This window comes from Oryzias melastigma, linkage group LG19, assembly GCF_002922805.2.
Source record: "Oryzias melastigma strain HK-1 linkage group LG19, ASM292280v2, whole genome shotgun sequence".
Lineage (NCBI taxonomy): Eukaryota > Metazoa > Chordata > Actinopteri > Beloniformes > Adrianichthyidae > Oryzias > Oryzias melastigma.
In genome coordinates this window covers 11,617,137-11,631,346 of record NC_050530.1, presented here as the reverse complement: position 1 = coordinate 11,631,346, position 14,210 = coordinate 11,617,137, and the positions used below count along the sequence as shown (strand labels likewise).

Below are 14,210 nucleotides of genomic sequence, written 5' to 3'. Positions count from 1 at the left end.
GAATTTAGTTAGTGGATGTTGGCATTTTACTTATTTAAAACTACTTATGCAAAATTAATAATTTGAACTGTTTACCCCCAAAGTCAAACTAAAGTCACTATTTAAAGTTTTCTTCAAAAAATACTGTCTTTTTCCTCGTATATAGATTGTTGGTCTTAGTTTTATGATTTTTTTTTTTTTTTTTTTGCGCTTAAAATTCTGTACTACAATCATACAAAATTATTATGATATATTATTCCGTAACTGTTAGAGGAGATTTAACAGATTTTTCATCCGTGTTTAAATCTCAAAGGTCTCGGCCCTCTCCATCTTTCAGATGTTCTTTTCATTTACAGACCTCACAGAACTCTCAGGTCCTCAAGTGCTGGTTTACTCACAATTCCCACTGAAAGAACCAGAACCCATTAAGGCTGCATTTCACCTGTGGAATGGCACCTGAGCACCTGAGAGCTTCTGTGAAGGTTTTTAAACATTTCTTTCCTATATACTGTAGCTTTTAACCAATGTGGAAGAGGGTTTTTTATATTTTTGATTGTTTATCTCATTTTTTATTAGTGCCATTTTCAAGCTTGAATATCTTTCTTTTGGTTTTAAATGTTACATTCTATTTCGTGTTTTATCTATTTGTTATTTTTATTAATCTGTTACACTTTCTATCATTATTAACCTAATTACTGTGTATTTCTCTCACAAAATATTTTTTATTAAGACTTTTTTTTACCATACTAAGTATTTATGTGGGTTATGGGTTTTTGTATTTCTTTAACTGTTTTTGTCTTAGATTTTATTGATTTTTAAAACTTATTTTCAATGTTTCCTTGATCTCTAGTAATTTTAATTTAAAAAAACAAGTGACAACACTTTTATTCATTTAATTATAATTTTTTTCTCTTTCAAATTCAATGTTTGGTGTTATGTTTACATTGTGTGTCTGTTTGTTTGAACAGTTTGTGTTGCAAATGCTGAAATAAAACTCACAATTTAATGAAGTTGGTTTTATGTTAAATATATTTGAACTAAAAGTGAACGTTCCTCACATTTGAACACCAATCCTCCTCCTCTCCAGCATTTCTTTTGAGCGAAACAAAAAGTTTCTATGGAAACAATATTAGAATAGACACAGATGCCAATGCGGTCAATGGAAAATGACATAGAGATTTATTTATAGAGAGTGAATAATTAGGAGGAAAATTAAAACATTTTTGTTGATTGTTCCTCTTTACTCAATATGCCTCTTGCCCACTAACAGTGGGTTTTTTTTACCTTTTTTGAGCCAAATCCCAAAACACACCACTAACCTACCAAAAATATGGAAAAAAAAAGAAACTCAACCCAAATTCACAAAATATGGTCATTCTTATCAAATAAACACAAGGAAAAAAGTATTTATGACTTTTTTGGCTCAGTGTGAAACCTGGGCTGTTTGGATGAACGCAGAGGTGAAATTCTAGCAGTGGTGAATGTTATTCAGAGCAATTAGGTGAAATTGAATAATTTCCCACGGCACACCTAACCATCTCTCACGGCAGACTGTAAAACACTGTACTAACTAAGACATTAAACACAAACCATAAACCAGAACAATCGAGACCTCATTATTCATGCACTTTTATGATGAGGTTCAATCTTGCAGCTTTGGCACTTCTCTTTTCATATTTTATCTTGTAATGGTTTGAAGGATTGTTTTTTTATATTCATTGATATACATATAAAAAAAGATTTTCTTTTTATGCTTAAACACATTTGAGCTCCAGAATACATCTATTGGGTAAAAAAACATAATGTTTTTGGTTTAATTACATCCTTTAAATGCTACAAGGTAAATACTTAAAACATTTGAAGCTTTGTAAAAGTTTAGCACTGCAGTCACTCTTATCTTTGTCATTTGGTTTTATTGTTAGTCTACTAATGGATTTTCTTTCTCAATTTATGCTGGTAAAGTATGAAGGAGCTGATAAGAAGTTAAAAACCAGATAATGATAATTTATGTAAAAAAATCTAAAAAGTAGTTAAGTAAACTAGAGTTGTGATTAGATAAGTTCTCCCACTCCCTTTAAATCAATCAAATAAACTCTTTTATACAGATTTAACATTTAATAGTTTTAATATGCCATTTTCTATATGTGTAATTTATGTTTAAGAGCAATTAGCGGTATATTGAATTATTTGCATGTTAATAATGCAAGTGTATTAATTTTCCAATCAATTCATGACTAATTATCCAATAAGTTTTATTTATCTTGATATTAATTTCTGTTGTCTTCTTTCATTTATTATTTTGATTGCTTGAAATATATCACTTAATTAAAATGTTAATTTACACAAAATTTGCCAGTTTTACACTGACTTTATCGTAAACATGTCCTTAGATACATTCAAAATCACTAAAGCAGGTGTGTCAAGCTCAATCACACACCATACTGCTGGGGGTGATTACTGATGGGAACCAGCTGTGGGGCCCCTGGGAGTGAAAGCAGGGGCTGATGGGAAGGGAAGTGTAGAAACCAGGAAGTGCTAGAACTCTGGAGATAGTTCACGCTAAAGGCCAAAGGGCGAGACAGGGGACTGATTCATTACAAGGATAAACATTTATTGAACATAAGAAAAATAAATTTTTAAACTTCAAAATGTAACTTTTTTACATAAATTTAAATAAAACAGGCAGCTTATCAACTTTAACCTTAAATAACTGTCACTATAAAAATATGTCGGTAACACTTTATAATAAGATTCCTTAACAAGCTTTATTAACACTTTAGCAAACATTAATAATGTGTTTATAGGGTGTTAATAAGGCATTTATTGTCACAATAAGCTGAATAAGGTTTACTAACATACCTAGTAAGAGTTATTAACATCTAAAGCAGACCATTTTGTACAAATGTCATATTAATAAACTGTCTCCAAGCTTAACAAATCTTTGTCAACATTATATTGAGAGTTTTGTAGCACCTCAACTTGACTGTTACCAATATACTTTGTCAAAATTGTACAAGTTAGAAATAAACTTATGCTAAAAGAAAAAAACATTCAAATTTATTTACTTTTATGTCATTTTATATGCACAGTTACACTTGTAAATACCCCAAAAGATTTTGATCTCCATAAAATAACAATAATGCAAAATGATCTGGCGGATATAATTGCCTGAAGGGCCGGATCCGGCCCCCGGGTCTTGACTTTGACACATGTGCACTAAGGTATAGTTTCAAACACGCTCTGATGACTTTCTGGCACAGTTGCATGAAGCTCAGGCACTCGATGACATGCAGACTTTCAAGTGTTTACAACAGAGAAGGAAAATACAAAGCACTTTGGAACAGCTGTGTGGGGCTATGAGGCTGATAAACGCAGCTCTGACCTTAAGAGAGAAGGGCTGCACATCCATTCAGATAAAAGGCTAGAAAGTTAGGAGCAACAAGGCAGACAGATGAAGCAAGGCAGTTTTTCAACTCAGCAAAGGAAGATTGAATCATTATTTGATCATACAAGTAATTATACATGCTACTTCAGAATAAAAAAGTAGACTGGGTGGTCTTTCTGTCAGAATGTATAGCTGGAAACATACAGGCTGACTCATACCAATGAATAAAAATCAATTTTCACATCTCTGAGAGGAGAGTGCTTTGTAACCACATCTGATATAAGCAGAATAAAGTGCATCACATTGCTGTATTTACGTATTAAAGCACGGTTGCATCATATTTCTCCAGAAATGGTCCAAGTTGCTTTCTTTTTGAAAGAGGTTTCCAAGGTTTTACGCATTTTTTCCAACTCCTTTCTGCATGGAAGTGGGCTGTGCTGGATTCTGACAAAGCCTCCCCTGACCCCCCAAACGCATCCTCACTCACTCCCTCACTCAGAAGCTTCAGAGGATCCGCAGAAAGAAGAAGCTGCAACAGTCGCGGAGTCTCCAAGGACGCAGCGCAACATCCAGATTGCTCCGCGCGCAACTCTGTGGACACATGCAGAGGCGGCGGGGAGGATGGCGGCCGCTTCCACAGACTCGGGACAGGGCTCCTCCAAAATCACCCCCGAAGTGCTGCAGGAGATGCTCCAGTACTACAACCTGAGCCGCCAGGAGTTCATCAACACCTACAACATCCAGCCGCTCGTCTACATCCCCGAGCTGCCGCGCGGCGCCAAGATCACCTTCGTTATCATGTACGTGCTGATCTTCGTCCTGGCTCTGGCTGGAAACACTTTGGTCATCTATATAGTGGTGAAGAAGCGCGCCATCCAGACAGCAACGGATATTTTCATCTGCTCTCTGGCGGTCAGCGACCTGCTCATCACTTTCTTCTGCATCCCTTTCACTTTGTTGCAGAATATCTCTTCAGAGTGGTTTGGGGGTGAGTTGGATTTAACAGTTCAGCTTTTATGATGTCACCTTGTGAAAAATTACCTTCTGTAGAAGAAAAAAACTCACCTTTTCCAAGAAGATGTTGCATCCAAATGGAGCTAGAACATGAATGAGGAGAATAATGAGCTGGAGGATGAATCAGATTCTTAAAGTTGCTGAAGGATAAAATAAATTCCTGGAAAAAAAACACTTATACGAAGGAAAAAAAAATAATATTTTACTACCTGGTGGAAATTTTTGATATATTTGATATTGATTTAAGGCTGGAAGAAATTGATACTGATATTATTGATAACAAATCCACAAAAAACACATTTAAGTTCAAGAAATTCCTTTAGTGCCGTGACTTTTTATTTTTTTTTTACAATTTGTCAACCAGACTCACAAAAAGTTGTCCTAATAAGCCTCATATTGCACCCTTCAACCCATTTCTTGGGTTATTCATGTTGGGATATATTGTTAAATGGAGCAATGCTCATTTATGTTTCATTTGAAACAAATTTGTGCTTTTTTCTTAGTTTTTTGTTAAAATAATCATAAAATAAAGCATATATAGTCAATTTTTAACCATAAATAACCTATTGGGTTATTTTTAAGTATGGGGTTTTTAGTGAGTGGAAATAAAGTGGTCAAAAGTCACAGAATACCTGATTGAGGACTTTTTCTTACTGCATGTTTTTGTTAACCCTGAAGGAATATAAACATTTATGGATTATTGGATGTTTGGGTTAAAAATATGCAGCCAGCAGATGTTTTAATTCAGAAGTTTGAAGCACCATGAAAGGCAAATGACACTGTGCATATAAACCCACAGTGTGATGTCGAGTTATAGCCCTTAATAAAGGGTGCTTTAGCAGTTGGTGGACCCTCAGCTCTCACACACCTGAAGAGTTGCAGCCCTCGGCTCTCACTGAGAGCATGAAACGCTCCTGCTCTGTGCTTCATTGTGTGAGATCTGTGAAGCCACCGGGCCGTGTAATCACAGACGGTTGCTCCGTCACTTCAGTTAATTTCCCCACTGGAAAGTGCTAAAGAGCTTCGCCCTCGATTTATTGCTTTGATCTAAAAATAGCAGGAAAATGAGCCCACACCTTGCTCTCTCAGTCAGGGCTCCATTGATGGTTTTGCTTTCTTTCCAGGGGTCCTAGTTTGCAAGACCGTGCCCTTTGTGCAGACTACGGCCATCGTGACCGGCATCCTCACTATGACCTGCATCGCTATTGAGAGATACCAGGGGATTGTTTTCCCGCTGAAAATGAGGCGGCAGTACTCTTCCAAAAGAGCATACAAGATGCTAGGTATGATGTGTTAAAACATGCATGTGTGTTGGTACTTTAACACAAAAAGGAAGGTGTGTGTAGAGGATTTCTGTGATGTAATAGAAGAACATTCAACATTAAAATCTGCAAAGCCAATTCCAAATCGAACCTTTTTTTTGGAGAAGAAATAGCGTTAAAGCAATTAAATAATCAATCAAACATGTTTACTTTTTTAAAAACTTTATCTTCAGAGAAACTTCCCAATAGTTTTCTTTTTCATTGTTTCCTGCTTAAATAAAACTTTTATTCAGAATTTTCAAGCATGGTTTATCAATTTATTTTTTTTATTTTTTTTTTATTCACCTTTCTTTTCACTGGAATGGTGATTAATGCTAAGGTATTGAAAAAAATCATAATCAAATCCAGATAGTTGTAAAAAAAAAGTCATAATTTCAATCTGAATATTTTGTTTTTACATAGCTTTATCAAAGAAAATGGGAAGAATGTTCATTGACGTAATCTAAAAACACAATAGATGTATTTACTTGTTCGTGTTAAGCATCTCCAATGCCATTGTGGCTGTGAAAGGCATACAGATACATTGTTTTGTTTCTTATGGTCACTAAACGTGACACAAAAATAACAGTAGAAATTTTTTAATCTAAAAAAGTGTTTTGATGATTTAATGTCTTAAAGAAACAGAGTTTGCTGAAGGAATCATCTCAGGAAGTCACAAAAATACAAGCAATGTTAAAAACAAAATTGGTTTAAAAGATTTTTAAGATGTATGCATTGCAAAGAAATTAATAATCTGATTGAAAATAAAGTGTTTTGAATATATACAGCCTTTCAAAAAAATGAATATAATGGAAAAGTGTATTAATTTCCAAAAATGCATTCAAAAATTTCAAGTATGTATTTGTTTATTTTTACATAAAACCCACAAAAATCATATTTTGGAAAATTAGAATACTTTGGAGAAATCTGCCCAAATTTCTGCAGTTAAATGTTTGAAACTAAGTTAAACCAACTAATCATCTACTCCTGCACAGGTCCTCCACATGTCATGAAATTGGTTCAGTTTGGTTTAATTAAGGGGAAGATGTCAGACTTGACAAATGACCAGAAGACCATAGGCCAGAATGGACATTTAGTCCATCCATAGTCTGGGTAAGCCACAAAAGTTCATCGCTAAAGAGGCTGGATGTTCACAGAGCGCTGTGTCCAAGCAGATCAAAGGAAAGTCAAATGGAAGGCAGAATGAGGCAGGACTGGGCTTCAGCGGATTATCAAAAGATTCAAAAACCTGGCAGACAGCCCAAAAGAGTGGAATTAGTGGAGGAACAGCTTCAAAAACCACCATACTCAGACGCATTTAGGAGATGGGCTCAAACTGTTGGGTTTCTCTAGTCAAACTAGTTCTTAATCTGGGCCACAACAGAGCAAACATCTCAATTGGACCATGTAGAAGGTTTGTTGAAGTTTAGTCTTTAAATCTGACTAAATCAGTGTGAGATTTGAAATTAAACTGTTAAAGATGATTGTGCGGGTTTAAATAATTGCATTCAAAATGTTACATCATGAGGGGCCAGGTAGATGTGAACACATTTATTTTTCTTTATTTTGGCTTAAAACCGTACTAACAAAAACTTGTTTTCTCTCACGGTTTCTTTATTACACTTTGTTTGACAGATGTGGGATATTATGTTGCAGCAGCACTTTGGGGAGTTTTTTTCAGGCTGTATTCAAAGTAGAAGTTTTATTCTGAAAAGCTGTTTTCACAACCTGTCTGTGTGTCCCACAGGACTTGTATGGATCGCCTCGGTGGTTGTGGGTTCTCCGATGCTTTTTGTGCAGCAGCTGCAGGTAATAAGTATATTCCTATTGGATAACTGTTTTTACTTCTTCTACTGTTGTTCGTAAAACTTTTTAGCAAGCATCAATGTAAATGTCAAGACCAATTCCTTAAATTATAGTTGGTTCAAGCCCAGATTTGTCGAAACTTTGTGAACAGGTGAGATTTAAAGTAGTTAAACTTAGAGAGAAACGTCTATTGATTCAGTTTTGACAGGAGTTGAAGATTCAAATGTTCACAGGAGTTTTGTGCGTCGGCTGGACTCTCCAGAGACGTTTGAGCTCTCAGTAATATATTGATTTATTCATCGTACAGAGCCTCACTTTTTACCGGCATCGTTTACTCTGAGTCATTGATGGATGGGATGGAAGCAAATTCAAAATATATTTTACAAGAAAGAAAAAAGTTTTATACTGTTGCACTCACTTAAAAAGTGTAGCACTTTGCTGCTTTTGTGCTGTCTAGTTCAACGTTTGTTACTTTTCTTGGTGACTTTTTCTACGTTTTGCAGCTTGTTTTCACACGACTGACCAGTAAGCATTAAAATTTAGCATAATTACAGTTAGACTGAAGTCAGTTGTGCTGCAGATTACAATTTCCTCTTCCAGGGAATTGTTTCCAATTGTAAAAGTCACTTTTCGGGGAGGATGATTGATCCTTTTGACTGGAGAGATACATCACACCCATAAATTATTTGAAAAAAATCTTCAGAAAGTCTTTAGAAAGTCAAGAGTTTTGGTTCAAGAAAAAATGTCATATTTTCTGTCTTACAAGAAAAATAATCTTAAAAGAAAATAATCTGAGTTTGAGAAAACATGTCTAGATTTCCTGGTAAAACCATTATTCTTAAACCATTGGGATTTTTTTTAATGCTAATTTTAAAGAAAATCTGCCAACCAGGGTGAAGATTTTTTAACTATTTCTAAAATGCCTGTTTTGCATTGTCAGGATCATGATATCCCCAAAGATTTGAAATCAAAACCAGAAATGTATCAATCAGATCTTTATGCTCAAAGAAAGAAATGATTATGAAAGACACAAGATAGATTATAATTAGAATAATTAGAATTATACACTGTATGTATATAAAAACGTTTTGGCTCGTGGGCCACAAAGGGTTCTCCAAGAGGCTTGAAGTGTTTTGGGAAGAAACCTCATATGAGAAAGAAACAACATGGAATGTGGGCTGCCTTATTTAATTAAAAAAAATGTTTTTTTTTTTCCTTTTTTAGTGCCAATCGCACCAATTGGTTGATGTATTTCAGGGAAAAACACACAAAATCTGTGTTTGTTCTGTTGTAATGATTGGAAAAACGAATTAAAAAACACAGATGTGCTTCAGAAAATCAACAAATCTGCTAAATAAAAGTCAGTTTATTTGTGGTGCACCACTTAAGAATTACAGAGAAATTAAAATATTGATATGGATTATCATTCTAATTTATTCCAGTGTGGCGGACCAGATTAAATGGTTTAGCCATATGACCTCTGGGTCGTTGTTTACCCATCTCTGTGTTAACCCCTGAAAAATCAAATTATCAGTTAGTTTGATTAGTGAGGAAAAGTTGCTTAATTGAAAGGAATTTGGTTATTTTTATTGGCTGTACCTCAAAATAGTATTGGGTCGCTATATGCTAGTTTGTGTGATTGTCCTTCAGGTCAGGTTGAACTTTGCAAAACACTGAAATTAAGATGAAGTAAAAAGTGGCTCCAACTTAATGAAAGAGAAAGCAGAAATTGTGGCTATCTGGGGACAGATCTCCATAAAATTGTTTTTGCTGTTCTGCTTTATGTCCTTTTTGTCAATTTTAACTGTTTTAATAACACATACATCTTTAATATGTGTATTTCACATGTAAAATTGGATAATCTAAGTTGACTTTAATTTTTTTTTGTGTGTGTTGAATGAGGATTCTGTGGTTTTACAGTTGGAATCTAAACGTTTGAAAAAAATAGCAGTAGTTGCATCACAACCTCCTTTCACAGTTTGACTTTTTGCACTTCCTTTGCAAAGAAAAGTACAAAACAGAAGACTAAAAGGAGTTTTTTCTCACTACTGTGCTTTAATAGAGTTAGAAACTTCATTCTCTAAAACTCTAAATCTATAGGTGACAAAAACTGATTTATCTGGGGACAATTTGATGCATAGAAGACATTTTTTTAATAAGCAGCTGCTTAGGAAAGTGAAGTCCATCCCTCAGATTTCATTCATCCTCTCAGCCAGGAGTATAAATTCATTTCTAACCTGGTGTTGCACCCCCAGCCATTAAAGCATTTAGAAATCCTCCTTCTATTTGTATCCATTTTCAATGATCTGTGCTAGTTTGATTCCTGCAGGTCTAAAAGCCTTTTTTCCTCCACTCTGCAGGTCAAGTATGACTTCCTGTACGATCACTACCACGTGTGCTGTCAGGAGAGCTGGAGCTCCCTCACCTACAGGCAGGCGTACACCACCTTCATCATGGTGGCTCTTTTCCTGCTCCCCCTGACGGCGATGCTCTTCCTCTACACCCGCATCGGAATCGAGCTGTGGATCCGCAAGAGGGTCGGGGACGCTTCAGTTCTCAGCACCATGAACCACAGGGAGATCGGCAAGATTTCAAGGTGGATATGACTACTGGGGCAATCATGATCAAAAAAATTATCTTTTTTAGCCACAAAAAACATCAATATGCAGAAATCTAATTTAAAAAAATCAGATATTTAATTTATTATTTGCTTGCTTTCTTAAACACAGACATTAGTTTGCTCATCGATTATCAATTTTAAAAACTAGTCAGGAAGTTCAAAAAATAAAAGTGTATAACAGAACATAGATTTAAAATAGCAGAATTTGCTGTGAGTTCATACTGCATTCGTCTGCAAAAGGGAACGATGGCTCTACATGCACAGGGCTTCACATTGTGAAAAGAGGTCGTCTGGGGTAAATCTGAGTAAATGTCATTTTGGATCAGCAGGAAACAGAACTGTGTGGAAAAAGCGAAATGGCCATGATCAATACACCCTCAACCATCGTCTCCCTGCTGCTTCCACAAACCTCAAAAGTCTCTCTTCAGGAATAAATGTCGTTTTTCCTTTAAATTTAAAAGGATTCCATCTTTTTGAACATTGTAGGTTACTTGTACTGGAATAAAAATATGTATTATTTGCATTTCATTGACACAAACCCTCTAGTTGGAACGACTTTGTAGTTCATGATCCTGCACATATCAGGAGGAGTTTTGGTCCTCTCTTCTTTGCAGATGACGTCTAAATCATTACGTTTTGGTGGCTTTTACTTGGCATATCTAAACCTCCTCCATTGATTTTCTGGATAATTGAGGTCCTCCCCTGTATCAATCAGCGGTAATCTGAAAAGTCAATCTACTTGTCTGTCGAGATTTTATTTTTTAAAGATGGCTGTTTTCCCAGAATAATTTAAAGAGATGAAGGTTAGTTCCACAAGAAAGTATAGATCATAAAAGATTTGATTTACTGTTCAAATCAATTATGTATCATCATACCCAAAAAACAATACAGCTTCTGAATATAAAACAATTTTCTACTTAAGTTTGCTGTTTTATATTACTATAATTGGAGGACACTGTCAAGGTATGGTTTCTCTGAACAGGTGCTCTGGTGCTGGATGACTTTCAGCCCAAATCAATAGTACACCGTATTACCAAATTCAGAATCAGAAGACTGGGAGGGAGGCAAATGAGAGCCGCAGAGTTGAAGGTCATTACAAATGAAAGAAGAAAAAAACTGCCTATTTCAAACACTTTTACTCTTGTTATTAATAATAAAAAATAGCAATTCTCAGTTCAAAACATTTTTGTAGAAATGCTTGATTTCATTTAAAAATGTTGCTTTTGTTATTTTAGCAATGTCTAAAGAAGCTTGTATTGATTTTTTTTATATCTTTGTCAATAATTGTACTAACATTGAGTCGAAAATTGGGGGAAAGTGGGGGCACAAAGGTTTTTGCTGCCCCCCTGTAGCTCCGCGCCTGGACCCGACTCTTTATTTTGATATATTTTGTGAGAAAAGTAAAAGAAATGAAGCTTCTATTCTCACTTTTTTCTGTACTATGAATATTTCATCTCTATATTTCTCTTTCAATGGAGATAAGAAGGGTGGATAATTGCCCCTCTGTCTATTTATTCATCATCTGTTTATGATTTACAGCAGCAACTCGGTTTTTAAGTGGCCTGGAGGGTGTTTGAGAGTGTGGTTGCTAAGGCCCCTCCATGCATTTGCTGCTGCATCAAGTCGTCTTGAAAGAAAAGTGTCCTCCTTTGTGTGATCTGTTGCAGAGATTGATATGCAGCATTACATCTGTCACGGTATAATGGTGACTCATTTTCTTGTTTTTCTTCAAAAGGAAGAAGAAAAGAGCTGTTAAAATGATGGTGACTATTGTTCTGCTTTTCACCATCTGCTGGGCACCATTCCATACGGTTCACATGCTGTTTGAGTACAGTGAGTCCTTCTGCTTGTTTCCCACTCATGTTCTGAGGTGTTTCTGTGCACGTTTAACCACCTTCTGTTTGTGTGGAAACCTCCAGATGACTTGGAGAAGAAGTACGACGGAGTCACTCTCAACATGATCATCGCCATCGTCCAGGCGGTGGGCTTTTTCAACAGCTTCAACAACCCCATCGTGTACGCCTTCATGAACGAGAACTTCAAGAAGACCTGCGTCTCCACCCTCTCCCGCTGCATCCGAAAGCCCAACCAGCAGAGCGGCGCCACGGTGGCGCCGCGCCTGAGCGTGCAGTTCATCAAACCCCAAAGCCGAGAGGCCTTCCTGAACCCGGATGAAGGGAACTCCTCGGAGCAGGCCTCTGCGGAGAAAGGCGCCTCCAGCTCGCTGCACGGGGAGCGCTCGCTGAAAGGGATGGGAGAGAAGATCTCCACCATCCAAACGGAACTCCCTGCCAACAGCTCCACGCAAGTCAAATGAGAAAATCTGAGGCTTTGATGCTTTAGTTTTGGAGCTCTCACCCCCTGTTGCCTGCTGGGAAATGACGCCATCAGCTGCAAGCGACACATAAGTGAATGAGGAGGAGACAAAAAGACAATCTGACAGGATTTCTCTGTGGATTTATGTGCATTCCAGTGTGGAGCTGGTTAAGGAATATTGGAAGGAGGCGTTCTTTGGAAACAAAAGGGGGAAAAACAGACAATAATCATGTTTTTCTTCAATTCTGAAGTCATTTGAAAAAGTCATTTTTTGCTTTCGATTGATCTAAATTTGTTCAGTCTTGAACAAAAAAAACTCATCTTTATTTTTGATGGACAAACTTTGTTGCACTTGAAATGATTGTGGAAAAGTCTGAAGAATATTCTGTTTACAAAGATTTGTGTATTTTGAATTGCATGTAGCCTTGTTTCTGCCATCTGGTGCTTATCAGCCACTTTGGCTAAACTCAGTGACATAAAAGCTGCTTTTTTTTTCATCCCAGGTTTTAAAAACTCCTCAAACTGTGAGGTGTATCAGCTGCAAGTTAACATACGTGTTTTCATACCAAATATTTGGATTTAATTTGTGACATGTGTTGTTATTCTAATTATTTGATCCCATTTGGCTTTGAGGAATGTATTTAATTATTTATTTATTTTTTGCTGCTCTCTGTGAACACCAGCTGCCCTCGACAGTCCTCGTTTGTGATCCATTCAAGCTGCTGTAATTAATCAGAGGCTGCACATCAAGAATCTAAAAAAAAATCAACCATCGATGTCTCATCTCAGTCACGCTGTGGATGGAAAAAAAGGTTTTGGGACACCTGGGTTGGTGCTTACCGAGGCTAAAATTGGACTCAGCATGTGGTTGGAGTTTAAATCTGCCTTCAGTTATCTGCTTCTGATTCAAATCAATGCAAAACGTCTGTAATTTGTCACCGCTCTGCCGCGTGGAGATGGAATCTGCATAAAATCTGCGTACACGCAGAGTCATGAATGTATCTGTCACAACAATGAATCGGGGAGAGGCCGTTTCACATCAGAAGGGAAGCAACGTGAACTAACAGGATTAAAGAAAAGACCCAAAAAAAGCATTTTTAGACTATAAATGTGTTTACTTCATAAAGGGATGCAGAAACATATTTTTGTAATTTCCAAAAAAGTTTCATGTGTAATTTGATGACAAATTTGGTCTAGCTTTTTACTTTGAATAATCCATGAGTCAATTTGGTTCTGGTTCTGTTATCTTGTAATAAAGTGGTACCTCCTTTTTTCTCTTTTAAATCTTTGCTATACCTCAAATGCATTTATTCTCAAATGAAAGAAAAGAATACGTCTTGTTCCTGAGACGTTTCTACATTTAAAATCCACCACAGATGGATTTAGTTTAGTTTACTGTTAACAAGGAAAAAATGACAGTAAAAGTACTAATATATTAAAATTAGTTTCAAAAAGTATTTTTAAAAACAAATGGGAGTAATACAAAAAAAAACATTTTATTAATACAAGACGTACAGTAAAAACACACTTTTAAAAGCCACATTTATGTGTAGTGACGGCGTTTTATAGCCTAAATCCCAAAGTACTTTCGTGTTTTTTCAAAAGGAAAACTTTTTGAGAACTTTAAAACCATATACCGGTAATGCAAGAGATTTAGAAAAAGATTAAACCTTAAAGTTTATATCAGAAGGGATGTCAAGGATAAATGGACAAAAATAATTGTTTCTCCTTATTTTTTTTTTTTACTTTTTTTCTGCAATATGTTACTTCTTTTTGTTCCACTTGATCT

At 36.0% G+C, this 14,210-nt stretch overlaps 1 protein-coding gene across 1 annotated transcript; it reads left to right on the top strand.

The window, feature by feature from the left end:
* The first annotated feature begins 3,628 nt into the window (after nucleotides 1-3,628).
* Nucleotides 3,629-13,504, top strand: LOC112153861 (pyroglutamylated RF-amide peptide receptor). Its single transcript, XM_024284305.2, has 6 exons — nucleotides 3,629-4,352; nucleotides 5,503-5,661; nucleotides 7,427-7,488; nucleotides 9,846-10,081; nucleotides 11,841-11,938; nucleotides 12,025-13,504. The coding sequence occupies exons 1-6, from the start codon at nucleotides 3,716-3,718 to the stop codon at nucleotides 12,420-12,422; spliced, it is 1,590 nt and encodes a 529-aa protein (XP_024140073.1). The 5' UTR covers nucleotides 3,629-3,715; the 3' UTR covers nucleotides 12,423-13,504.
* The last annotated feature ends 706 nt before the right edge of the window (nucleotides 13,505-14,210 follow it).